The sequence below is a fragment of the Pelobates fuscus genome, chromosome 13 (genome assembly GCF_036172605.1).
Source record: "Pelobates fuscus isolate aPelFus1 chromosome 13, aPelFus1.pri, whole genome shotgun sequence".
Taxonomy (NCBI): Eukaryota; Metazoa; Chordata; class Amphibia; order Anura; family Pelobatidae; genus Pelobates; species Pelobates fuscus.
This window is the reverse complement of record NC_086329.1, coordinates 32,013,590-32,041,296: the sequence shown is the minus strand read 5'-3', so window position 1 is coordinate 32,041,296 and position 27,707 is coordinate 32,013,590. Positions and strand designations below refer to the sequence as shown.

The 27,707-nt window shown below is 39.9% G+C and overlaps 1 protein-coding gene across 1 annotated transcript in view; it reads right to left on the bottom strand.

The window, feature by feature from the left end:
• The window catches only part of G2E3 (G2/M-phase specific E3 ubiquitin protein ligase), a 29,503-nt gene extending 4,679 nt beyond the window's left edge, over nucleotides 1-24,824 (bottom strand). Inside the window, exons 1-13 of the mRNA XM_063439416.1 lie at nucleotides 24,461-24,824; nucleotides 16,582-16,642; nucleotides 15,374-15,465; nucleotides 13,869-13,970; nucleotides 10,215-10,339; nucleotides 9,420-9,585; nucleotides 9,163-9,269; nucleotides 7,330-7,446; nucleotides 5,620-5,744; nucleotides 2,613-2,721; nucleotides 1,846-2,144; nucleotides 1,571-1,752; nucleotides 177-349 (exon numbers count right to left, since the gene is read on the bottom strand). Coding sequence (XP_063295486.1) covers nucleotides 177-349; nucleotides 1,571-1,752; nucleotides 1,846-2,144; nucleotides 2,613-2,721; nucleotides 5,620-5,744; nucleotides 7,330-7,446; nucleotides 9,163-9,269; nucleotides 9,420-9,585; nucleotides 10,215-10,339; nucleotides 13,869-13,970; nucleotides 15,374-15,465; nucleotides 16,582-16,618 — 1,634 coding nt within the window. The 5' untranslated portion in view covers nucleotides 16,619-16,642; nucleotides 24,461-24,824. The remainder of the gene's footprint in view (nucleotides 1-176; nucleotides 350-1,570; nucleotides 1,753-1,845; nucleotides 2,145-2,612; nucleotides 2,722-5,619; nucleotides 5,745-7,329; nucleotides 7,447-9,162; nucleotides 9,270-9,419; nucleotides 9,586-10,214; nucleotides 10,340-13,868; nucleotides 13,971-15,373; nucleotides 15,466-16,581; nucleotides 16,643-24,460) is intronic.
• Nucleotides 24,825-27,707: the final 2,883 nt, after the last annotated feature.

The following is a 27,707-nucleotide window of genomic DNA, read 5'->3' as shown; positions in this document are numbered from 1 at the left end:
CAAGGCGAGTAAAATGTTTTTACTTTGCCGACAAGGTGGGGAATTTGAGAATTCACATAAGCAAAACATATTGGATTAATAGGATTCTTTGAAACAAGGACAAGAGTAAAGTGTACACAGAGTACCCAATATACACAATTCATATTGTAATTAAGTGGTTATGCTTCTAAGGTTACCTCTCAAGTTGCTGCTGCACTCTACGTATCACGTGATAAGCCAGAATGTCATTGACCAGCAGCACCTTATCACTTACAGCGTGCACAAGGCGCAGGCTTCCGGTATTCTGCAAGTATTCAAAGTACTGATTGACTGCAGACTGAAGAGAATTACGTTTGTGGCAAGATTGAATCTGTTTAAAAAAAAAAAAAAAAAAAAAAAAAAAATAAGATTCAAAATTTGATTAGTGTCTTGCATGAATACAATGTTCTCACAATGAATAGGTTACTTAAAGGGACACTATAGTTACCAGAACAACTACAGCTCATTGTATTTGTTCTGGTGAGTAGAATCATTCACTTCAGGCCTTTTGCAGTAAACACTATTTTCAGAGAAAATAGTGTTTACATTACAGCCTAGGGATAACTCCACTGGCCACTTCTCAGATGACTGCTAGAGGTCCTTGTCAGTCTCAGCCAATCCTATGGGGGAAGCATTGTGATTGGCTCAGACCACCACTTCTGATGAATTTAGCAGACAGCAGGTCAGGGGCAGAGTTAGCAGCTGCAGACTTAAATACAAGTAAGATTTTACTCAATTTAGGGAGGCAACGGGGGCTAGATGGTGGTTTTAACACTATAGGGTCAGGAATACAGGTTTGTGTTCTTGACCCTATAGTGTTCCTTTAATTGAGTTACCTGGCATAACCAGCACATTAGCGTATCCTTGCCGAGTGATGTTGGAGGAGGCAGAGCCACAATCCAGTGCAGAGATCAATTAAAAGGGTTTTTAAACCTCTATTTACTGCGGCGGCAGCAGGGGAAGGGAGAGGCACATGAGAGAGGGGGAGGCAGAGGGAGCTATAGTGCCAGAAATACAGCTTTCTATTCATGACAATATAGTATCCCTTTAAAAGTCACTACAAATCTTTTTGTCCGATCCAATGTTCTTCATAGATGAGCATTGTGGATAAAAAGCACATGCGCCTCCAGTGCTGCGCCCCTCCATATATGTTTTACAGGCAATAGAGGCGTATTTAACTCACTAATGTAAGCATTTCCGTGTCAACTAAACGGCAATGCTTTACATTGCAGGGTAAAAAACAAAACAAAGGACCACTGTACCCAGATCCATCAAGAAGAAAAACCCATGTGTGCGCTCCTTGATCACTGCACCTAAAAAAAAGGTGTCCGGTGAACCTAAATGAGGCCCATGAGGATACAAAATTAGATTCGTGGGGATTGCTGTATCTCTCTTGCAGAGACATGCCTAGAAATTTGGATCTGTACTACTATTATGAGGACTAGTCTGTGTCTGCTCAATGTCAGACTAGGTATGTTTTTTTTTTTTTTTACATCAGCTTATAAGGAAGAACAGCATGCTAAAAATGGCAACATAAGTTTAAACAATATACCGTTCGTATTGCTTGCAGCACATCAGGATCCACAACATCATCCAATATTGGCTGCACATGCTGAGGCTCGTAGATGAGGCAGTAGAAAAGTGTGCGAGAGAAAAAGCCTGGAGCTGGCCCCCCATGAACCAGCGCAACCGCTATCATTCTGCCAGCCTCAAAGTACAGGTTGTCACGTTGTGCTGTCAGGGAAGGGGGACACAAGGGGTTAGAACAAGACATTGCCAATAGGCCTTGATGCATTGTGTGTTTGTCAAATAAGAAAATGCTCTTACCATCAGGATGCATAGAAAGATTTTTCCGCTCAGAGCCCTCAAAAAGAATAGAATTTTCCAGTGATTTGAGCAGAAGGTGGAAATACTCTGATGTGGAGACGTTACGCTCTTGGTTTGCTTTTCGCAGGTTAAACTCCTTATACTTTACATGTATAGTGTGAAATGGTGAAAAGCTATACTTGCGAAAAGCCTTGACAGAACTGTCCCAAATAGACTCCTTCTTCACTAGCAAATACATGGGATTTCTACACAGTTGAAGTCTTAGGTCTTGAAGGATGCCAGAGATGGTATGAATTGGCCTTTACACAGAAGAGTGGAGAGAGAAAAAAAAAAAAAACAACAAAACAAGCTGATGTTATAGGGAAATATAAACGCATATTTATAGTCATGTTTCAGACTGCCAAAGTTGATTATTACTGTATTAAAATCTATACTTCATAAGCTGAGGAGGATTTGCACATCCTGACATACGCAATCCTGTTTGACAGCTCTTTAATGTAATACTTATTAAAGCCAATATATGCCATTATATGCGTCTGATATGCCTTGTATGCTCTGCTTACTGTCTGTAATAAATAAATCATAAAATAAATAAATCTATACTCAAATGGTTTCTCTATGTAACTTCCATCTGGCTGAATCTGTTTAAAGAGCACCAACAACAAATTGCCACAGTCTATAAAGTATACCTCAAGTCATTGTTCTCACCAATTATAAAGCTAGATCAATTTAAGTAGAAGATAAAAGCAAAACATATAGCAGCGTACCTTACCACCACACTTTTTCTGGGGCTCTTTGGAGAAGGCTGGTTCAGTCCATAGCCCAGATGCCCGCGTGTTTCCGACGGAGTCAGAGATCCAGGACGAGATCTCTTGCCTGATATAAATAAATTCATCATTGTAAAATTATGTCATAGAATTGTCACATTTTGTTTCCAATTTAAAGTTTATTGATGGTTCAGTTGAGTGATGCAATGATACTACACAGGACATTATTGGATGTACACACTGCTCTAGAATAACAGATATCGTAATAACCATGCAGTAGTGAATTAACAGAAGCTGCGTCCTTAGCATGCCCGTACATGGGTTCACTTTATGCATATTAGACTTGTAGCATATCTTAATTTCCAAGATGTATCGAATACTGCACTTATCCATCATCCATAGATGCTTCTTCTGACATGTATCAAGAAAAGAAATTAAATAGCATAAGAAAAACTAACACAAACATAGCCTAGTAACAAATGTTTTTGCGTGCATCACGCTGTTACCCTCAGTGGTATGTGTTTTTATGGGTGTCAAGCCCATTAGAAATTTACCTCCATTCCCGAATTGCAATCCCTCTGTTGGCTAGTGCTGTCCCTATCCATTTATACCTATGCACAAGTAATTGCACTCTCCCCCCATATATTTTATTATTACATTTAAATCTATTCAGCGGTCATCGAGTATTTTGATACATATTCGGTCCACATTTGTACCGGAGTAAAAGTCATCTGTTCATATTCCATATTTGTTGTGATTTGAGTTAAGAGGTTTAATATCAAAGGCGATCTCCACTTCCAGTAGCAAGGCAACCGCAATCAATGTTTGGTAGAGAAGTTTATTAACTGGTTTTGATAGGTCCTCAGAGATAATATACAGCAGGAAGACCTCTATGGATGGTAGTATATGCATGCTTATCTCTTATCATCCCAGCTGACAGGTCCATCATATGTGAAGCATCGTTCCCACTTCCGAGTTACCTCACCAACATAGATTACTGACATTTGGGTATATGCATGCTAGTTTATGGGGTACCATCGTATCTTATGTATGATCTCCATATGAGTGGCACATGAAGGTCCCCATAAGTCGTGTTTTTGATGTGATTGCTCTGTAACAATGGGATAGCAGTTTTCTTTGTGGTAATAAGTATAAACACATCTTTTCTAAAAATGGTCATCTCTGGTACCTCCCTTTTGCCTGCCAATGTTTGGATGCTGTAACTTAACATGTGTGAGTTGCAAATGTGAAAAAAGGGCTTTGTCGTTTAAGTAAAAAAGTTCCTGCAGCTTTGGAAATCTGAGCATGGTATTACCCAAAAATAACTAGCACAGGTATGTTATTCCATATTGTTCAACAATTTTTGTGATTGAAGAAGGTGTGGCGTATGTATGAAGGGCTGTGTGGCTAATGACCATTGGCATGAACTGCATAGTTTAAGTCTTGGGTAGTCCCATATGGAATTGACAATTTGGTGGGGGGAGGACGGTTGACGGATTTTTCTATAAACCATGAGTATCAATAAGTTGATAAGGCTTGTGGCCTTGTGTCCGACGTGTTTCAATGGCATCACCATTGAGTTTTCTAGCCTGTGGAGTGACGTGCTACCGTATAACATTGGCTAGGTGTGCCGTGTGGTGATATTCTTTTATGTATGAGAGTCCCAAGCCCCCTTATCCTTACATTTTGCTTTAGAAATCTCCATGAACTCTAGGCTTTATGTTGTTCCAACAGAACCTGATCAATTATGTGGTTTGATAATTTGTAGTAGCACTTTGATTTGTAACGTTCTGAGTAAGTATAATAACAAATGAAGCAGTTTTTGTTCATCGATTATGCCCCTGCAGTCTCAATTCTCTACCGTTTAGGAGGTATATCACTTTTGTTTCTGTTTATGCAGCCCTAGCCAAACCTCCCCTGCTGTGACCGACACAGCCCACATGAAAAAATAGTTGCACTTTCAATCACATGTAACTTACTTTAAAATATATATATATTTTTTTTTTTATTTCCAGCTCTGTAAATTGAACTTTAATCACATCCAGAAGGTTCTTGGAAGGTCTAGAAGGCTATTAACAGAGCATGACAAAAAATAATAATAATAATAATAATAATAATAATAATAATAATAATAATCTAAAACAGAACTTGCAAAAAATAAAGTGCAAACATTAGGTGACTCTTTACAGGAATTGTTTGGAAGGCAGTGTAAGTCACATGCAGGGAGGTGTGACTAGAGCTGTTTAAACAAATGGATTTAACTCTTAAATCTCAGAGATCTAAGCAGCGAGACAGCAGGGGCATGATCTATACACCAAAACTGCTTCATTAAGCTAAAGTTGTTTTGGTGCCATTAGTGTTCCTTTAAGTGTGGTAGAATTGGTTTCAGTCTATTCACATATATTTTTTTGTGCTTCTAAAATTAGCAGGAAGATGGTGGTTTGCCTGGCTTTGGTAAAGTGATTACTTGGGCGGCCAGGAAATCGTATGAAAGTTTTCAGTTTTGTACTGCGTTACAGAGCATCTTAGTTTAATGTGGAACTAATGTGGTTTTAAATGTAAATTAATAAAGATTTGTATAGCCGTCAGGTCCTGGGGTTTTCTCCTATGGAAGCCCCTTTATGCAGGCCTCTCCTTATTCATCGGTAATGGGTTAAGAAAGGTCAGCTATCTGTGTTGCACTTAGTGTGTTGAGAGCTTAGATAAGTATGTTCATCCTCTCTGGTAGCAACTGAGTTACCTTTAAGATTGTTTAGCAAGCCATAATATTTAGCAAACTCACTGCACACCTGTTTAGGTAGCATAACTCTTTGGCCCGTTTGTGTAGTTATATACTGGATTCTTGTTTGTGCTTGTTTCTCTCGTAATCTTTGTGAATTGTCACATTTAAAATATAGGCTTTAAAATTAGACTTTATTAAGAAGAACTTAAAAAGAGAAAGAACATATTCCACAACATATCTAAGAGAAAACAATGATCATGCTTAGTAAAAATAACACTCACTTACCAGGAGTACAGACAATGTTCTTACATTCTGTGCAATCCCACCCGTGGTTGTATTTCATTAGGGACGAACAAGCCAGGTGCGTACCCTTGGATCCACAGCACTGACAACGCAAAATTTCCCATTTACTGCGCAGAAGATGAGAGAAAGTGAAGTAAAAATCTAGCCAACACAGTCCACTTGTTTCATACGTATACTGGACTACAAAAGTTAGGTCCACACAACTGGATATTGTATAAATTAGATCAGTTATCTTGAAAAGGGTGTATAACCTGGGCAGATAACAGTAGGTATACAAACAACATCTATGCATTGTGTCCAGGCAAGATTTAACCTTTCAAAAAAGTGAAGGATATCAAAACTAAACCACGCTTTACATATATCTATCCTGCAGCAGATTCAAACTAGAGGTGGTCTAGGGGCGCCCAAGTTAACCTCGTGCTATGAAGCTGCCATTCTAGACTTTGCTATTGGTTTCCATGCCCCTAAACACACGTTTCAGTGGGCCGATATGGAATCCGACAGATCCAAACCGCACTCTTTACTCCACACTATGTGGTCCCCTAAGATACACCGGCCACCAAAATTGTCGCTATATCCCACTTCCGTATTGATGCTTAAATACTGGGACAGGTTGATGGCCACAGTAACCGAGAAGGGGAAATTCTGCATAAACGCCCCGATAGAAGCTTTAACTGGATTGATACCTTGGCTGTCCTTAAAAATCTGGACCAATCACGGTGTAAAGATTATCAAGGACATATGTACACAACAAGGACTCCAGCCACTCCCAGTCCTACAATCCCAATATCACATCCCTAACTCTTGTATCTTTCAGTATCTACAGTTAAAAAGTGTTATCTCCACCCATGTATCCACCCATGTAAATACGAGCTCCTAACTTCTACCTCCCACACGCTCAGAGCACAGACTGTTGAAATCTGGAAACCGTTTCCAGACTTGACCCGCCAAACCACTCCAACTGACGATGGGACCAAGGGGCTCACCTCACAAATACTATAGACCCTTGAAACACTGCTACTCCCTCATTAACAGAGTCAGAGGGGACACCCTAGCCTAGTGCAACCTCTTATACGGTTCCAAAGGCCCCAACGGCATCGATCGATAGAGTAGGCTAACTTCTTTGAGAGCTAGACACATGTAAAGGTTCTATGCTTTATTACCATGTTATATTACCATGTTATATCGCCTTGTGATAATTGTATGATATGCTGCAAAAATTGTAAGAATGGAATGCCTTGACTGTACTGATCCCCTTCCCCCCTCCCCTTCTTTATTCTGTACCCGTCTACCCCTCCCTCCTTGTTTAAAAATTTAAATACTCGGGTTCGGGAAATAAAAATTTTCAATTGAAAAAAAAAAAAAAAGTGAAGGATATTACACATAAAATGTTCTATAAAAGGGTTTCTTAAACAGTGAATTCTGATGAATTGCAAATAGATGTGCAAAACGTGGGGGAAGAAACTGAATTTTGAGGAAGTTGTTACATTCAGCTATTTATTCAAACTTTACTAAGTTTGCCCTAGAAAGTTTGAAATATTTTTTTGTTTTCTTTTTTAAGTCAACAAAACCTTCATTTGATTCAAGGCCCGGGTATGGATATAATAGATGGCCAGAGATAATACCTCTTCAGTAAGATGCTGAACCACATGAACGTGCTACAGTTATACAATGTATCCACAGTGAGCTCACCTGTCTGGTTTGTTAAATTCACGGCCATTTGGACAAATACACATCTCAACATCACAGTGCTGATATCGCTCTAGTAGTTCATGAAACGCGTTTTCCTCCAACTCCCATGATGCATCCCTGTAAAGATCAAATTATTTAGTAGGCAGCCATTAATTATTTAGCAAAAGTCAAAAAGTCTGTTAACTCCAGTCAACTTAAAGATGAGTAAATTCTATATAGTTTCTTTCATCACCACATGTATGTAATAAAGTCTCCTATAACCAAGTGCCTAAATCTCAGGTAGAGTTAACATGGAAAGGACACACAGATACAAGTTAGCAGTGTTAAAAAGGGAAACGGTCAATATTTTATTTTTTGTCACTAAAGTTTATGCTTTTGGCCTTTTTGATGCATATTTACAAACCCACACTTCTTTTATTGCACAAAAAGCTGTTTTATAACCAAGTTCACAAGTTACTCTTCACACTGTTTTCGGGTCATCGCTGAACGCACCAAGCACCGTTGACATTTAAGTTGACTGAAACCAAGAAGGCTAAACAGCATTTGGCTCTGTTTGAGATTCAAAGTAGCAAAACTGTGATTTTAAAACTAGAAAAGAGAACTGTTCAGTCAATTTGGGATGCGTTCTACTTGGAAGCTTTAAAAACACTAGCACCGCACCTAGCAAGTAGAGTGATCACATCAAGGACAGCCCTCCATGGAGCTAAAGAGAATAAGCTTCCAATTTAAAAGTAGGCGTGTACACACACACAATATATATATATATATATATATATATATATATATAATAATAAAAAAAAATCTTCAAATAAACACGTACATGCCAAATGTTGAAATGTTTAATGGGGCCCAAATTCCACTCTTCCTTTTTTCACTTTTCAGTGTTTCATAAACATATAATCTTTATGAAATACTGATTAAGACTGTGTAATAATATCAATGACATGCCAATGCAATATAAACATAGGAGACAGATTAGGTAAGGGCTGCAGTGTCTTATGGTAAAGCCTAATTGACAAAAGGAGGAACTCCTCTGTCAACTGTTATCTAATGCCAGCAGCCGTCATAATTGACAGCTAAAGGGATTCAGTTTTTGTCTATGGAGAGAAAAAAAAAACAAAAAACAACACAAACAAACATTCTTAAGTCTCAATTGAATAAAATATTTATTTTTTTGCATAATTTCTTTGCACTGCGGTATCAGTTTTTATTTTTGTACATTATGCGAGGTAACGATTTGGTGGGCCACTTTGATACCAGCACCACCTTAACAGGGGTGTGCCAACATATATTATTTTTGTCTATGGAGGATTCCACCATCTCACGGGATCCTCAATAGACCTTCGAACATGCAGGAGAGTACAGCGCTGACAGCTTCTGGCAGCGGAAGCAGCCTGCGGCATGAAGATGGCAGCAGCGGTGAGGGACAGCCGGAGGCAAGTAAGACTCACACTGGGTCTGTCTGCGTCGGGGATCTTTGCAAAATATGCAAAGACATTTTAAATGGATAGATCCACTTTAAGGGCACTTTGGATGAGATGCTAAAAGTGATTTACATATTAAAAGTATATAATCAACAGAAAATTTAAAAACAAACCAAAAAAAAAAAACCCCTAAATGCAGTCAACGCAAAGAATTCACAATATATTTTACCAAAAAGGTGATTGTTAAAGAGCAACCATCACCTTTTTGATGGCGACAGTCTTTTCCTGAATCCAGAAAACACTAAGGATGGTTTTACTTCAGGAAAGTAGCTAAATATCGATGAATATTGATGAATAACAGACAAGAAGGAAGAAGGTTGCGAAGGTTGCACAGCCAGAAAACATTTACCTTTCTGGTATATGGATTCCCATGCGCAGCATTTCGTTCTGAAACTTGTCCTTATTGTTGCACACAGAGCAGCGGAAAAAATGCAAACCAGCGCTTAGTGCCTGATACTGGGGATAAAAGGACAGCGGTAATATAGACTTTGGGTTGTAATTAAGAAACCTTTAAAAATACAAAATGCAGAGTCTTACACTAAGTAGCACTTCATCATTAGCTCGATTCAGATGTGTAATAAAAACACTTCAAATGTCATTACATACCTGCAAGCAATCTCTGTGAAACCAGGAGGATTTGCAGCAAGGGCTGTGCAAGACATGGTAGGAAGGGGTGTGTTCAATATTTTCTAGGCAAATGGTGCAATGAGAGGAACCTCCAACTTGAGAAGAAGTAACAAGTTGAACAGGCCGATGATCCCAACAGTATGACCTGTACAGGGGAGTAAGTCATGAACTGTGCATGAAAACTGCCGCCACGTATGAATGAGGCAAAAACAAAAAAACAAAAAAAACCTTAGATACTTCATACCAAAGGATACAATAGGCACCAAAACAACTTTAGTGTATACATAATGCTACTGCAGTTTCGCTGCCAAACTTAGGAGTCTCTTGAGTGTGACTAAAGTTCAATTTACAGAGCAGAAGAAGAAAAAATAAACCTTTTAAAGCAAGCTAACCTCTGATTGAAAGTTAAAGATATACCAAATTTTTCATGTTAGATGTGTGAGTCACAGGCAGGGGATGTTTGGCTAGGGCTGCATAAACAGAAACAAACGTGATTTGAGCAGTGACACTGCAGGAGCATGATCAATACACATATACAGTTTATTATTACTTTAAAAATAAAAAAGAGAATCTTAGATCATGGGGCTGGGACAATGCAAAAGCAGTGCATGCAGACTCAGACACAAACACATTGAATACATTATGTGCTGAACAACCCCCCCCCCCCCCCCCCCACCAATCTGCATAAATGGTTACTCTCCCCAGAAGCAAATCTTTGTAGACATGAAAAGCCCAACACAAACACAAATATCTTATTGCAATTGGTACTATTACCTGAAGCTTTCTGTGAACTGGAAGATGCATTCTTTTTCAACCCCACAAGGGTAATGGTAGCTCTTTTTACACCTGGGGGTCACACAGCCAATTGAGGCTCCCCGATTTTTACATAGACAGCATTTCTGGAGGGAAGAAAGAAATACATTGATGGAGAGAGAATGATAAAGAATTTCCAACTGGTGTGAGTGTGTGTGTGTGTGGGGGGGGGGGGGGTGCTCAGATAAGTCAGTTTCCAATGTCCAGGCCAATTGAAGATAGGTTTGTGGACTGGGAAAAGTAAAAGTAGTCCAAAACTGTAACGAGAAAAGAAAATTTCTCGTTTTTTAGGACTAACTCCCTAGTGACCAGACCGTTTTTTTTGTTTTTTAATTTTCTTACCGTAAAGTACCAGTGCTGTTTTTACATTTCTGCGGTGTTTGTGTTTAGCTGTAATTTTCCTCTTACTCATTTACTGTACCCACACATATTATATGCCGTTTTTCTCGCCATTACATGGTCTTTCTAAAGATACCATTATTTTCATTATTATTATTTTTAAACCCATTTTTTCTAACTGACACCCAAAATCTAAGCATTTATGACAGCCAATAAACACCCGTGCTAAATAGTTTCTAAATTTTATCCTGAGTTTAGAAATACCCAATGTTAACACGTTCTTAGCTTTTTTTTTTTTGCAAGTTATAGGGCTATAAGTACAAGTAGGACAGTGCGGTTTCAAAATATATATTTTTAAAATGTATCAATAGTGACATTGTAATACTGTTATCTGTCATAAATCTCTGAATCACACCTCACATGTCCGTTTTTTTTTTTTTTTTAAAGTAGACAACCCAGGGTATTCAATATGGTGTATGGCCAGTGTTTTTTAGTGGCCACTTAGTCACAAACACTGGCCAAAGTTAGCATTTATATTTGTGTGTTAAAAATGCAAAACAAAATTATGAATACTAACTTTGGCCAGTGTTTGTGACTAAGTGGCTACTAAAAAAGACTGAACATACCTCATTTGCAAAACCTTGGGTTGTGGTTTATTGCAAATGGTATGCCATCATGGGGGTAATTCTCATTCCTGGGCTACCATACGCAACATATCCAATCTTGCAAATTTCAATGTAAAAAAAAAAAATGAAAATCAAGCCCTATATTTGACCCTGTAACTTTCATAAACATTCTAAAACCTGTACATGGGGGGTACTGTTATACTCGGGAGACTTCGCTAAACACAAATATCAGTGTTTCAAAACAGTAAAATGTATCACAATGATATAGTCAGTGAAAATGGCGTTTGTGTGTGAAAAATGCAAAAAACTTCACTTTCACTGACAATAGTCAGTGATATCATCGTCATGATAACTTTTACGGTTTTTAAAAACTCATTTGTGTTCAGCGAAGTCTCCCGAGTATAGGTTGTATGGTGTTTTGGAGTTACGGGGTTAAATATAAGGCTTGACAATTAAATTCTCTTGACGGTCTGCCTGGGTTGTCACAATTATAATTAATAAAATTAAATAATTAGTAAGTTAATAGTTAAATATTTATGTAGAATGTGTGTGTGTGTATATCTCAAAGTATTTTTTGTACCATATCCCCCATAGAGGATGACATCCGTAGAGGATTACCATAATTATCCTGCGTATACTAATCCTCTAGGGAAACATCAGTTTACAACTCTTTGAAGTGGAAGACATCAGAATGTTATACTACAAGCTAATTATAAAACACAGCAATTAACATTCATACAAAGTCCACCACTCCTACTGATAAATCGAGAATAGATATAGCAAATGGATCCTGGAGGATAATTAGTGTATTAAACACATTTAAATTTGATGACCAAAGAGCACATCTAGTTGAAGACTGGCAACTATTTCAATAGAAGCCGTCAATCAAAATTGATGTCCGTCACAGAGTCCCTCCCATTGCTCCCACCCAGTGACAGTCACGTGAGGCAGGGCGTCATTATTGACGCAATGCTATTTTACCTAATCAGTCAATCTAATTGTTAAATATACTTCGCCCCGCCTACCAATCCGCCCACGGCTAGTCACGTGGGCGGACAGGGACACATGACGCTCTGGTCACATGATGCAGGACGTCACGATCAACGTCACAGGATTCCGGTCATGTGACCGGCCCACGGAGGAAGTACGGAAGAAGGGGATTGGACACAGGGGATTTAAAAGTCCCGGCTTTTCCCAGGTGATAAAATCTTTAGCCCCTGACGAAGGTGTCTGAGTACACTGAAACGCGCGTCGGGCGTTAGCCTTCCTATTTTATTTTTTTCACTTTATCACTTGTTTGCACACTATGGGTATTTAGACCCTCACTGGTTAATGTAATTTTCTTTAATTTTCACAGTGTTGTCCTTACAGCGATTGTGACGGCACATTAGGCAGTATTCGCTCTATTTTAGAGTCAGTAACAGATTAGAACACCCTCGAAGGTGTTGGGAGGTTATTAGGGACTGATGTACAGGCTCTCGGTCAGACAGATACCAGAAGAGTGGGTTACAAGTCTCTATATAGATATTAGGGGAATTGGTCTCCAATCTATATCTCCTATATAGAATCAAAAGGAAGGAGTTACCTTTAGCTGATCACGTTTTGATCATTGCAATCCTTTGATTTCTTTATTGCTGCCAATGTACCTTTATGGGGAATTTTTTGTTAGCTTTTTGGTAACCAGACCTTAGCCACCGATACTATTGATTTATTGGTTAGGCTATAGCTACAATAAAGGGAGACTGTCTATCGGCAAACTATGCTATTAAGGATTCAATAAAGACAGCAGTCAGTTTTTCTGTGCATTAGTACCGATTTTTAGACAGTAAGGAGCCATTTATCTCCTATCTCCCAAGTTTACCCCTCACAGCACATCACTGTAAGACTTAGTAGGCATAGACCTCCAAGTTGTTCAAATATAACCATCTTGCCAGTTAATTTATACTTTTCAATCTTTACATTTAACCGGGTACATGCCCTTTGGTGGCACTGGCAACACCCACTGACCATTACTTTTTGCCTGTCAATACCCCAATATCCTCTTCCGTTTGTTTTACTGTAGAGGACTTGGGATTACCAGGCAAACTATTTACGCTTAATATATCTCAAAGTACACTTATAATGAAATCATATTTATGCATTATATATATATATGCATATCATAAAATTCTTTAACTATTTTAGAATATATTGTACATATATAATACATTAAATGTTTATTCATTTTCTTTACAACATTTTAGCTGTCTGGGGGACTGCTGCAGGTGAACTACAGCAGCTCCGGCCGGGGATCGCCGGTCCAGGTAAATAAATGGGTCAGATTTGCTGCGGACTTCCAGGTACATCCGAGGTCTTTAACGACAGCTTTGTGTCGAACGTACCTGGTACGTCCAAGTTCGGGAAGGGGTTAATAATGGCCATTATGGACACATGTAGGCCTGCCGGTGTACATTAAAATTACGAGTACTGAACCACTAGCTAGACTTTAAGTTACCAGCCATGGCTATCCTGGAAGTTTCACTAGCCAATGCCTAGAAGAAATTTTGAGGCCTGCATGCATGTGGGATACATAGAAATGCACATACATATACACTGTATATTGTGCTTGTTCTGTGGTAAGAGTTCACTAGGACAAACTCCTCTTGCCTACCATTTTTTTGGCTCTATTCACTTCCTTCTTAATATCATCCAAAAGAAAGCCATATAGTCCTTCATCCTCTTCTCCTCTTTGCCATATACCACTGGACAACAGCTAGAAAGAAACACAGACATGTCACATATTCCATACATTTGTTTAATCACATACGGCATATACGTAGAACAACACACCTTTTAGATAAGAAAATTGTACAGCTACAGAACAATAAGTTCTGAGGAGATTATAGAAACAGGTCTACCAAGATCGCTATACTACTAACTGAGAAGACTATGGATTATGTGTGCAATGATGAGTGGAGCAAAGAAAAACACCAAATATAGAGAGAATGAGGAAATGAAAACTAAAGTACAATACAGACTTTATACTTGTATGCAGGTTCCTCCAAACGATGTAGTTATATGTAAAAAAGACAAAAAAAAAATACAATAATAGTGCAGATGGTTAACACTGACAGAAACCGTGTTTCTCATCTATTCAACAGAACTTGTTACTTTCTGTAACCTTTCCATAATAAAGTGCTTTCAATATATTTGCAAAATGACATTTTCTGCTACATGCAGGGAAAAACATCAATACAATTAAAATATAAAAATAGTATAGATACTAAATAAAAAAAGAAGGGTGGTTGGCCCCTTACTGAATCAGGTGGTGAGTTTAAACAGCGTATGCTGTAACTCAAATCTTCGCTTTTAGTAGTAGGGTGACAGGCAGGCTGCAATTTGCCGTCAGGGCTCCGACGGTATGTGAATCAGCTGGTCTGTGTAGACTTCCAAAGATCAGCTCCGAGTTCCATGCACAGCAAGCTCCTTCCCCTTACGTGACGTCAACGCGTTTCGCGGCTTCCTCAGGACGTGTTCATAACCACCATGTTGGTTATGGGCATATATGGGGCAATGTCCTCCGTGATAGGTTACTTCATATTTGCCCCAATTACAATATAATGATTATTAAAAACTATATAATTAACTTTGAAACATAAATAGTTCCTCCAATATAATTCAGGTCAATATTACCAATCAAAAAATTGTATTAAATAATGCTTAAAAAAAAAGATTGTTAACATAGATCAATTTTATAGTTCCTTCAATAGAACGGTCTTTTATTCTTAAAGTGACCTCATTGTTTATAAAGTGCAAGTTATGACATCTACTTAATGATAGATGAAGTAACCTATGACGGAGGACATTGCCCCATATATGCCCATAACCAACATGTAGTTTACATATGTACATATAACTACATCGTTTGGAGGAACCTGCATACAAGTATAAAGTCTGCATTGTACTTTATTTTTCATTTCCTCATTCTCTCTATATTTGGTGTTTTTCATTGCTCCACTCATCATTGCACACTATTTCTTGTTGGTAGTACTTGGGAATTATACCAGAGTGTGAAGCGATTTTCAACACCGTATATCCTATTTAAGCACACAGTTTTTGTTTTATTTTCAAGACTATGGATTATACCAGGATGAAAGAAGTTTTTGATAAACTTACCAGACAGTTATAGTGCAATGTCAAGTTATGCAATGTCTTTTTCTCACCATATTTTTCAGGGCAATCATCCTGCCGGCCACAGAGCATGCAAGCTAAAGGAAAGGACATGGAAATAAAGTCTGAGTTACATACGGCACAGAATGCCTATCGTATATAGAACAGTAACCTTTAGAGCAGGTATGGTTAAACATAGCCAAGTCAATCTATCTACTGAGGAACAGTGATGGCTCACTGCCAAGAATTAGCACAGGTCAAAATGTTCAAGGAGGCAGTATTCCTTGTACAAAAAGATATTTGCCAGACATTTTAGTCACTTGACCATCACTTTGGACCTCTGCAATGCACGAGTGGAGAAGAAAAAAAAAAAAAATACCAGCGTTTTAAAGGGCCCCTGTCAAAATACATTTACCACCTTAAAGAGAATATCTTCTCATGTATACATTTTTGTTAAAGGAACATTATAAGGTCAGGAACACAAACGTACTCCTGACCCTTTAGTGTTAAAACAACCATCCAGCCTCCCTGGCCCCTTAAATATAGTAAAATCTTATTTGTATTAACGTCTGCAGCTGCTGGCTCTGCCCCTGACCTGCCCACTGTCTGCTGACATCAGAAGTGGTGGTCTGAGCCAATCACAATGCATCCCCATAGGACTGGCTGAGCTGGTCAGAGAGGCAGATCATAGGCAGAGCCAGCACAAGTCAAACACAGCCCTGGCCAATCAGCATCTCCTCATAGAGATGCATTGAATCAATGCATCTCTATAAGGAGAGTTCAGCATCTGCATGCAGAGGGTGGAGACACTGTGCAGCACTGACCCAGGAAGCACCTCCAGCAGCAATTTAAGGAGTGGCCAGTAGAGTTATCCCTAGGTTCTAATGTAAACACTGCATTTTCTCTGAAAATAAAGTGTTTACAGTAAAAAGCCTGAAGGGAATGATTATACCCACCAGAACAAATGCAATAAGGTGTAGTTGTTCTGGTGACTATAGTGGCCATTTAACTAAATTTCTAGAAAATCTTGCATTAAAGCCATGTCTATAGCCTAATGTTATTTCACTGTTGCTCACACTGCCCATTACAGTTTTCAAGATGCTCAAAGGAAACCCTACATCCTTACTTTTTTAGACTACTAAGTAAGATGCAAGTTTGACACAAAAAAAAAAAAAAAAAAAATGTGCAGTTTAAATTTGTAACAAAATACTTACGCAAACTCATGGACGACGTAGGAGTGATCTGACTCATTCTATCAGTTTAATCTTGCAATACCTAAATGTGGTCATTGATGATGATGGGAAAAAAAAATAAAAAATTAGTCCATATTATCAAAAGTGGTACAATACATAAAAACTATTTAAATTGGAGAAATATATATATTATATATATACATACACACACGGTAGAGTAGGATTTAAAGGAAAACACCACATTTGTTAGTAGTTCAACTTTAAGGGGATTCATCATGGGTAATTTTACAAAGGAACAACAAGTAAAAATAGAGGAATTTTAATTGTGTGTGATATAGGGATATGATGGGAAAAATGTTACATCCTGTAGTGAAAAATCATCTTGAAATGTGGTTTCAACAGAATGGGACTACTGCCCATACAGTCAGGACCACAATGGACCTCCTGAGACAACTCAACTGTTCAACGAGCAGATAATATCAAGAAATTCCCAGATTAATTGGCCGTTAAAGCATTCGTTGTGTTGAGCTATTTCTATTGCTTTTGTTTGATCTGTTCATTGCAAACAACTGAACGTCTGTAAATTTTGACAATAAATTAAAATTTTCAATGGGGGATGAAAAACATTTCAATAACAAGTGTGTGTGTGTATATATATATATATATATATATACACATATACACACACACACACATACATACATACATACATACATACACACACACACACCTTTTGATTTGTAACCCTTTGTTCTTTTATCTATTCCTATCTCAACTGCAAGAAGGGTCACCTTTCATAATTATAAACAAACACTTTTTCTTCATTTTTTGTATTTATATAAACATGCTAATGCATAACCTGACATATAATGTAAAAAGAAATATAGGAATCCAATGATGCCATGCTCTGATCCCATGATCGTGCATGTGCTACAAGACATGTAATGTTGCTGCTGTCATTCAGTTCTGTGTTTCACATCAAGTCACATAAAAGCAAATGTCACACAAGAGATCATGTTCCCAGAGTAAATGTACATATCACATGCAAAAATAGTTCCAGACACTTTAGTGAAAGACTAGGAGCTCCCCCTTCTTTATTATGACTACATGATGCTAAGCTACCTATGCCTTTTCTGGGGGTCTCTTTCTAGGTCCCCGATGCCAAATCTAGGAAGGCAGGTTTGAGTAACACCATAAGGAGCTACCCTGACCATAAATGTTGCATCTCAGCACAAATGACATCTCATTAGAATGCCTACACACAATCACGCAGGAGACAGAGATTAAATAATTTAATTAAACATTAGATAGTTGCTTCACATCCTAGTTTTATTTTTTATTAACCAGTTAATGGAAGCCCTATTGTTGTACTGTGCATGCATGAGAGTCACTCACTGAATTTAATTAAAAAAAAAAAAAAAACACAAAACCTCAAAGCATACTCAAAGAAAGTACAATCACTACTGTGCTACTCCTCCAAATTTCACAAAAGGGCATCTTGTCAGAATAAACACATCTCTATTCACATAACTACCAGATCAGGAATACAGTGCATATTGAACCAATTAGAACTGGTACATCCTCATCCTTTGAGTACAAAGAAACAAGTCTCAGTACCCTTACTTGTATAGACTTCAGGACAAAAGTGACAGCATTGACAATATCAAACATGGTCTTGTTCACTGTTGGAAAAGAACTGGCAGTGGAATGAAAAGGTTTGGATGGGATGTATGTGACCCGTCTTTCAGAATTCATGTTCTACCCTTGACCTGCATTATAATCCATTTTAATTTATGACAGAACGCAGAGCAGAGAAGTAATCAGAATACCTTTAAATACATTTTTTTTTTTTTTTAAATCAACAAGTGATCAGCAAGAAAGTTGTAGAACAAGCTAATTATTGTTATTTTACGTGCAGGTATTGCAACCCGTTGCACTGGAATGTGAACTTTTGACCAAGGCAGATATGAACAATTCAGCACATTTGGGATTGCCCCTGCCAAAAGCTCTGTTAGGGTCAGAATTTAATTTCAACCTTTACAGCACCAGGTACCTAATCTGGCATACATTACACTAGTCACATGGCTAGAAGCAATATATAAATTAAAGTTATTTTATTTACGGATACACTCCTGGTAAAACACATCATTATTTTTAGGTTGAGAGCTGCACAGCCATTTGCATGCCTTTACATGAGTTTTCTCAGAAGAGTGTCATTCACAATCTGTAGGAATGTATATTTGTTAACACACACACACACTATGCGCATGCACATTAATGTTGCTGGTTATCCATAAGCTGATGGGGGACCCAGTGACTAGAGACTCCAGAAACCAAAAATTAAAATCTGTGGTTCTAGTGCCAAGAGCAGGGGTAGGCAACTTTTTTTTTTGTAGTACTGTGCCAAAACAAGATGTTGAAGTCTCTTGGTGTGCCGGTCCTATTTTTTTTTTTTTTATTGAGATGTGTGTTACTTTATTCTGCTTGTGTAATTTATGGTTGCTGCAGTTGCTTTGTACCATTGTATTTATGTATATGTGGGCTGTTATATTGTATATGTTCATGATATTGTGCCTGATAACTATAAATGTGGGCTGTGTATGGGGGCTGCTTGTGGAATTGTGTGTGTGGATGTTATGTCACATTGTGTGTTTAGTGGTGTGTATATGTGTGGGGCTGCTTGGGGTATTGCATGTGAGGGGCTGCTTGTGAGGTTGTGTGCGTGTACGTGGATGGTCAGTGGTGTTGTGGGGACTGTGTGTGTGGGCTATTTATATTATTTGTATAACAGGAAGGCTTCTTTTGCAGCTCTGTGTATATATCTAGCAGTGTGCGTGGCTTCTCTGGGATCCAGTGGGAAACGGGTTGGCCAGGTGCAGGTCAAAATCTGTGATGGCTGCTGTGGGCTGCTCTGCTCCAGTGCTGGTACCCGTTCATAAGTGTTGGGATGGAGTGATTTTAGATCACTTCCTTTAAGCGCTGCAATTGGTAAATTAAGGATTGCCCTTAACATGACCATTTTAGGCACCCAGACCACTTCAGCTTAATGAAGTGGTCTGGGTGCCAGGTCCCTCTAGGATTAACCCTTTCTGCTGTTCGGAGAAACTGCTATGTTTACAAATGGGTTAATCCAGTCTCTAGTGGCTGACAGCTGCTAGAGGCGCTTCTGCGCTTTCACTGTGATTTTCACAGAGAGAAGACGCCAGCGTCCAAAGGGAAGCATTGAGAATGCTTTCCTATGAGACTGGCTGAATGCGTGTGCGGCTCATGCCGCGCATGCGCATTCAGCCGATGACGGGAAAGGAGGAGGAGAGTCCCCAGCGCCGAGGGAGCCCGTGGCTGGAAAAAAGGTAAGGGATTAACCCCTTCCTCACCCTAGAGCCAGCGGGAGGAGGGCCCTGAGGGTGAGGGGGACCCAAGGACCCTATAGAGCCAGGAAAACGAGTATGTTTTCCTGGCACTATAGTGGTCCTTTAAGGATCACCACCTGCATTCACCAATTAGTGTGCACTAGCATATATCTGACAGACCAGTGTCTGTTTGGCTCTGGCAACCTAGAGTGCCATGCAAAGGCATCTTGAGTGCCATGCATGACATACGTGCCGTAGGTTGACTACCCCTGGCCTAGAGTGTTCCTTTGCTGTAACAGCAAATAAATTGACACTTTTAGAAACCTTAATAAACTATTTCAAACACCCCCTACCACAGTCCTCTCATATTTATGTTTCCTTTTTCTATCAAACACTGAATTCAGTGACACACAAGGCACAAAATCTAAAGCAAAACTACAATGTGTGCTGGCACTCAATCACGTCCTAGGTGCAGGTATTCGAGGTTAACCGCCTCATAATCTCAATAAAAATCAAAACATGAATACCGCACTCAAACACGTATCAATGGAAACGTTAGTAATAATGCAGTCGATTTATTGTTCCCTTAACCAATTGGTGAAAAATATATTAATAATTACAATTGTTTTAATTTAATCGTATGTACAGTTGTATTCATTTTATCATATGTACAGCTGCTATATACAGAAAATATTATTTACAAAACCCTCCATAAACATTGTTCTCTTATAAATAGTATGAAATTAATTATCGGGGTATATATACAAAAAGTTGGTGATGATCCTACTGATGATATAAAGGCAAGACGTCTAGCCTGCTGACAGGTGTAGCTGCCTATATGAAGTCATAGAGAGAGAGGAAAAGAAAAAAAAAAAAGGGGCCTTTGAAGGGACGTGGATGTTACGAGCCCATAGCCCAAGTGTCTCTGACCATACGTATATGCATCTGGTGCCGGTGAGGTGATCCTTCTATTGGACGGTGTTGCAGCAAGAATATTCTACCAAAGAGGAAGGTTCAGCTTGATAGCCTGCTGGAACAAATTCACCTCCTTCACCCCCTTCAATTTCTGACTACATAATCACTGGAAAACCCTTCAGCTCTTTATGCAAAGAGGATATTCAACTGGTGAGATCCACCCATATATTGACATTACAGTGCACTATTTTTTCTGGACTGTTACATACAAGGATTATATGTTTTTCACTTTTTATTCTGTATTTCTATTTTTCCGTTTTTTCATTTTTTTCCGGTTTTATTTTTTTCAATTTTTTTCTTTATGACTTTATATAGGCAGCTACACCTGTCAGCAGGCTAGACGTCTTTCCTTTATATCATCAGTAGGATCATCACCAACTTTTTGTATATATACTCAGATAATTAATTTCATACTATTTATAAGAGAACAGTGTTTATGGAGGGTTTTGTAAATAATATTTTCTGTATATAGCAGCTGTACATATGATGAAATGAATACAACTGCACATACGATTAAATTAAAACAATTGTAATTATTAATATATTTTTCACTAACTGGTTAAGGGAACAATAAATCGATTGCATTATTACTAACGTTTCCATTGATACGTGTTTGAGTGCAAAATCTAAAGCAGAATAGATTGTATGAAAACGACAACTTTTGTTATGCAGTTACAAGCTGTTTAAACTTGATTTTGCAATTCAGTGGACTTTGTATCAAACAAAAAAAACACAATACGTTTTTCCTGTCATGCAACTACATTATTTGATTTTGATCCCTGTTTTAGTCTGCATTGTTTATTTTTAAGAAGATATGTTTACACATTTAAACAAGCCTGTGTAAATATCCAAGGTGAATGACATCTACTTAAAAACTCATAGGGTGATCCTATGTCACTTCTTTGACCTATGGAGTCAAACACTACAAGAATACATTAATTAAGTGTTCTTGCATAGCAAGACCACTTAATGTTATCTCACATATATATTATTATTATTAAGTGTTCTTGCATAGCAAGACCACTTAATGTTATCTCACATATATATTATTATTATTATTCTTATTATTCTTATTATAGCCAAATTTGCCACCCTAACTCCTCCCACAGTTTTTACACTACATAGACAAAAATATACCAAAACGTGCAGATTGTTCCCGATCGGATTGCTATTACTTTGTGGAACGTTTCGCCGAATGGTTCACGGAATATCGTCGTTCTTGTGGCGAAATTTGTCCCATAGGAATGAATGGCAAAGCTAGAGTGGGAGCTGGCAAAAGCTGAAAAATCAGGACATGATTTCTAAACTGCCACTACTCCCTCATTTTCAAGCCCACCTACACAAATCTTATATCAAAACGTTCAGCTATCCCTGCTGCCACTAAAAATGTCCACGGCTAAGCCATAGTCCTGATTGTTTTCGCAATATGACCATTTGTTTGCAACTCACGCAGTCCATTGACATTCATTGAAACGCCACTCTGCAAAGCTCACATTTGAAGGGCAATTTCTAAACTGCGACTGTGCCTTCCTTGTTAATATCTCAGAGACATACTATACATCAAAATGTAGGTCTGGGTCTTGTGATTCTCACAATATAAAGCTCTTCACTGTAGGATTTATAGTTTTTAAAATACGACCGTTTGAAGATGGCAACCGCAAAAATACTCTGACCTGTGCAAGGCTGCAGCAGCAAGTGATGTCATAGACAAAGCCTTTTTCACACCTGCTAATGTTTTTATAAATGTATGTTTTAATGTAACTGTGCAACAACGTTGCAATTAAATGTGCTATATAAATGATAACAGTTACTCCGCCCACTCCAGTTGTAGACTACTGATGGAGGCAAGAACACTTCACACAATTTCCCCAGAAATTGTAACTTTTCTAGTTATTATTATTATTCTTATTATAGCCAAATTTGCCACCCTAACTCCTCCCACAGTTTTTACACTACATAGACAAAAATTTACCAAAACGTGCAGATTGTTCCCGATCGCGTTGCTATTACTTTGTGGAACATTTCGCTGAATGGTTCTCGGAATATCGTCGTTCTTGTGGCGAAATTTGTCCCATAGGAATGAATGGCAAAGCTAGAGTGGGAGCTGGCAAAAGCTGAAAAATCAGGACATGATTTCTAAACTGCCACTACTCCCTCATTTTCAAGCCCACCTACACAAATCTTATATCAAAACGTTCAGCTATCCCTGCTGCCACTAAAAATGTCCACGGCTAAGCCATAGTCCTGATTGTTTTCGCAATATGACCATTTGTTTGCAACTCACGCAGTCCATTGACATTCATTGAAACGCCACTCTGCAAAGCTCACATTTGAAGGGCAATTTCTAAACTGCGACTGTGCCTTCCTTGTTAATATCTCAGAGACATACTATACATCAAAATGTAGGTCTGGGTCTTGTGATTCTCACAATATAAAGCTCTTCACTGTAGGATTTATAGTTTTTAAAATACGACCGTTAGAAGATGGCAACCGCAAAAATACTCTGACCTGTGCAAGGCAGCAGCAGCAAGTGATGTCATAGACAAAGCCTTTTTCACACCTGCTAATGTTTTTATAAATGTATGTTTTAATGTAACTGTGCAACAACGTTGCAATTAAATGTGCTATATAAATGATAACAGTTACTCCGCCCACTCCAGTTGTAGACTACTGGTGGAGGCAAGAACACTTCACACAATTTCCCTAGAAATTGTAGCTTTTCTAGTTCATAGCTGCAATGATTGATGTGCGGCAGCGCGCCAACCCCCATAATTTAAAGGGGCAGCGCGCCAAGCCCCATAATTTAAAGGGGCAGCGCGCCAAGCCCCATAATTTAAAGGGGCAGCGCGCCAAGCCCCATAATTTAAAGGGGCAGCGCGCCAAGCCCCATAATTTAAAGGGGCAGCGCGCCAAGCCCCAATAATTTAAAGGGGCAGCGCGCCAAGCCCCAGTAATTTAAAGGGGCAGCGCGCCAACCCCAGTAATTTAAAGGGGCAGCGCGCCAACCCCAAGTAATTTAAAGGGGCAGCGCGGCAACCGCAAGTAATTTAAAGGGGCAGCGCGGCAACCGCAAGTAATTTAAAGGGGCAGCGCGGCAACCGCAAGTAATTTAAAGGGGCAGCGCGGCAACCGCAAGTAATTTAAAGGGGCAGCGCGGCAACCGCAAGTAATTTAAAGGGGCAGCGCGGCAACCGCAAGTAATTTAAAGGGGCAGCGCGGCAACCGCAAGTAATTTAAAGGGGCAGCGCGGCAACCGCAAGTAATTTAAAGGGGCAGCGCGGCAACCGCAAGTAATTTAAAGGGGCAGTATGGTAACCCATAAAATGTAAAGGGCAGTGCGACAACCCGTATAATTTAAACACCAAGGGTACCATCAACTTGCAGGGAGAGTGAAAGAAGAGGATAGTAAGGCTGCTTTTCCATAACAAAGGAAATTAAGGAAAGAGATAACTAATAGCTCACACTGAGGCAAAAGTACAACAAAAACAAACTCCGCCCACAGACTGATTGTATACACACACAGTGCGACCTGGTACTCAGCGCTGATATAAACACACACAATGCTGCCCACACACCTGCAGCCGGGCTCCCCAGCACCGGGTGTCTGTCTCCCGCGCCGCCTCGAGCTCCCCGTATAAACTCCAACAATCCTCGTCCCGGTCCTTCCTTGTCCCTCCTCACCAGGAGACATTCAAACTGCCCGCAAATTCAAACCCTAACATCCGGCTCCGCCCCCCAGAAGCGGATCGGACGGCTCGCAGCGATTGGATAGTGCGGCTATGGCTGGCAGGTCGTGCTTGCGTTCCAAGCCTCGCTCTGATGGTGAAGCCGCTTTGCAGGCACCGGATTGGTTGGACAGTTCCCTGGCTAGAAGCAGCTCTGGTGACGTCGAGCTGTGGGCACACAGTTCTTCCGCCCGCCCTTCCGTGCCGCACGGTGCCTGCCCGCTGGGTGTAACTGCGTGTGAAAGGCACTGACAGGGTATTTATCCTCCGTGGTAACTCTGCCACAATGCAGTAACCACGCCCCCTCAATGACGTCTAGCACCGCCTACGTCAAAGCTGTCTGCCCCCCCCCCCCCCCCTCCCAATACTCTGCCCCCTAGTTAAAGCGTTACTCCAGGTACAGTCACCATCTGGGCATTCCAAGTGGTTATGGTACCTGTAGGTGCAGTACCTTCCAACAAAATAACAAGTTGGTTGATGTCAATTCTGTGCAAAACTGGCATCTGACACAGCATGGAGGCAACAAGACAGCTAATGGGAAGACAGTCTAATTACTCCATGCCACCCCTGCCCTCCCCTCAGTCCTTAAACCCTCACCCTCTGGCAAGGAGGACTGCTCCTCCATGCCACCCCTGTCCTCCCCTCAGTCCTTACACTGCCCCTCCATGCTACTCCTGGCTCCCCCTCAGTCCTTACACTGACCCTCCATGCCATCCCTGGCTTCCCCTCAGTCCTTACACTGACCCTCCATGCTACTCCTGGCTTCCCCTCAGTCCTTACACTGACCCTCCATGCTACTCCTGGCTTCCCCTCAGTCCTTACACTGACCCTCCATGCTACTAATGGCTTCCCCTCAGTCCTTACACTGACCCTCCATGCAATCCCTGGCTTCCCCTCAGTCCTTACACTCTCCATTGAGTGGGGCTGCCCCTCCATCCCTTGCCTCCCCTCAGTCCTTAAACCCACACTCTCTGGTAAGGGGGGCTTTCCCTCCATTCCACCCCTGGCCTGCCCTCAGTCTTTACTCCCTCACTCTCCGGTGAGTGGGACTGCCCCTCCATGCCACCCCTATCCTCCCCTCTGTCCTTACTACCTCACTCTCTGGCAGGGAGGACTGCCTCTCCATGCAGCCCCTGGCCTCTCCTTAGTCCTTACTCCCTCACTCTCCGGTGAGTGAGGCTGCCCCTCCATGCAACCCCTGGCCTCCCCTCAGTCCTTACTCCCCTATTCTTTTTTTTTTCTTTCTAAAAACACCTTAGACATAACTGGGTAATTCCTAAATCCCTGGTAGTGGGTACTTGAGGACTGGGTTGGGAACCACTGCTTTACGGGATTTCCTAGCTGAAGAGCATTATCGAAGATGTAGTCCACAACATCTGGAGTTCCGAAGGTTGCCTACCCCTGGCCTATGCAAAGCTTAACTTGGGACACCACTCATATTGTAAACAAAAGTCTTTGGCACACATGGTTTAGCCAGCTTTATGAAGATTCACAATTCAGTAGCTTTTTGGTTCCAAGAGGAGTCTTTCTCAAGCTCAGATATTGATCGTTAAAGGGACAGTCCATGCACCCAGATCACTTCTGCCCATTGGATTGTTGGAGGTCCTCACGCTATGCTTGAGGACCTCCAGCTTTGCCAGAATCCCCATAGGAAAGCATTAAATAATGCTTTCCTATGGGGAGGTCTAATGCGCTCGTGGCCATTGCCGCACATGCGCATTAGGTCTCCCCCACCGGCAGGGGAGGAGCGTGGGCAGAGCCTGACCCAGCGTCAAGGGACATCCGCGCTGGATTCAGATAAGTCACTGAAAGGGTGGGAGGGAGAGGGGCACTGCAGGGTCCTGCAGTGCCAGGAAAACAGGTATGTTTTCCTGGCACTGGAGAGTCCCTTTAACCCATTCAGAACGGAGTCAATAGTGCACGTTCTGATCAAAACAAAACGTAAACAAAAACTGGAATTTGCGCTAAATGTCTGTTCACCCGTAGTTCCCCTCTTTCATATTATATGCACCCACACTTATTATATATAATTTTGTTCAGGAGAAACAGGGCTTTAATTTACCATTAACTATTCATATATGGAACATAATTCATTATGAATAACATTTTTAAAAAATGTGAGAAAATAAGATTTTTTAAAAAAATTGTATTTACGTCTGACATTTTAGCTGTGAATATCATAATACTGTTAGGTTTTACTGCACAAAAATGCACATATTTGTAATCAGCGATGTCTTACGAGTACAACAGTACCCCCCATTAACAGGTTTTATGGTGTTTTGGAAAGTTACAGGGTCAAATATAGAACGTTCCATTTTCAAATAGAAATTTGCCAGATTGGTAATGTTACCTTTGAGATGGTGTGGTAGCCCAGGAATGAGAATTACCCCCATAATGGCATACCATTTGAAAAAGTAGACAACCAAAGGTATTGAAAGTGGGGTATGTTTAGTATTTTTTAGTAGTCACAAACACTGGCCAAAGTTAGCGTTCATATTTGTTTTTGTGTTAAAAAAGCAAAAAACGAATATTTGGCCAGTGTTTGTGACTAAGTGGCTACTAAGAAAGACTGGACATACCCCACTTGCAATACCTTGGGTTGTCTACTTTTGCAAATGGTATGCCATCATGGGGGTAATTCTCATTCCTGGGCTACCATACGCTCTCAAAGGCAACATAACCAATCTGGCAAATTTCAATGTCAAAAAATGAAATGCAAGCCTTATATGTGACTCTCTAACTTTCCAAAACACCATGAAACCTGTACATGGGGGGTACTGTTATTCTCGGGAGACTTCACTAAACACAAATATTAGTGTTTTAAAACAATAAAACATATTACAACAATAATATAGTCCATAAAAGTGCAGTTCGTTTGTAAAAAAAATGCAAAAAACGTCACTTTTAATTAAAATATCATTGTTGTAATACAATTTACCAGTTTGAAACACTAATATTTGATTTCAGCGAAGTCTCCCGAGTAAAACAGTACCCCCCATGTACAGATTTTATGGTGTCTTGGAGAGTAACAGGGTCAAATATAGTGCTTGCAAATTAAATTCTCTGCACTTTCTCCCTGTGTTGTCAGATATGTCAG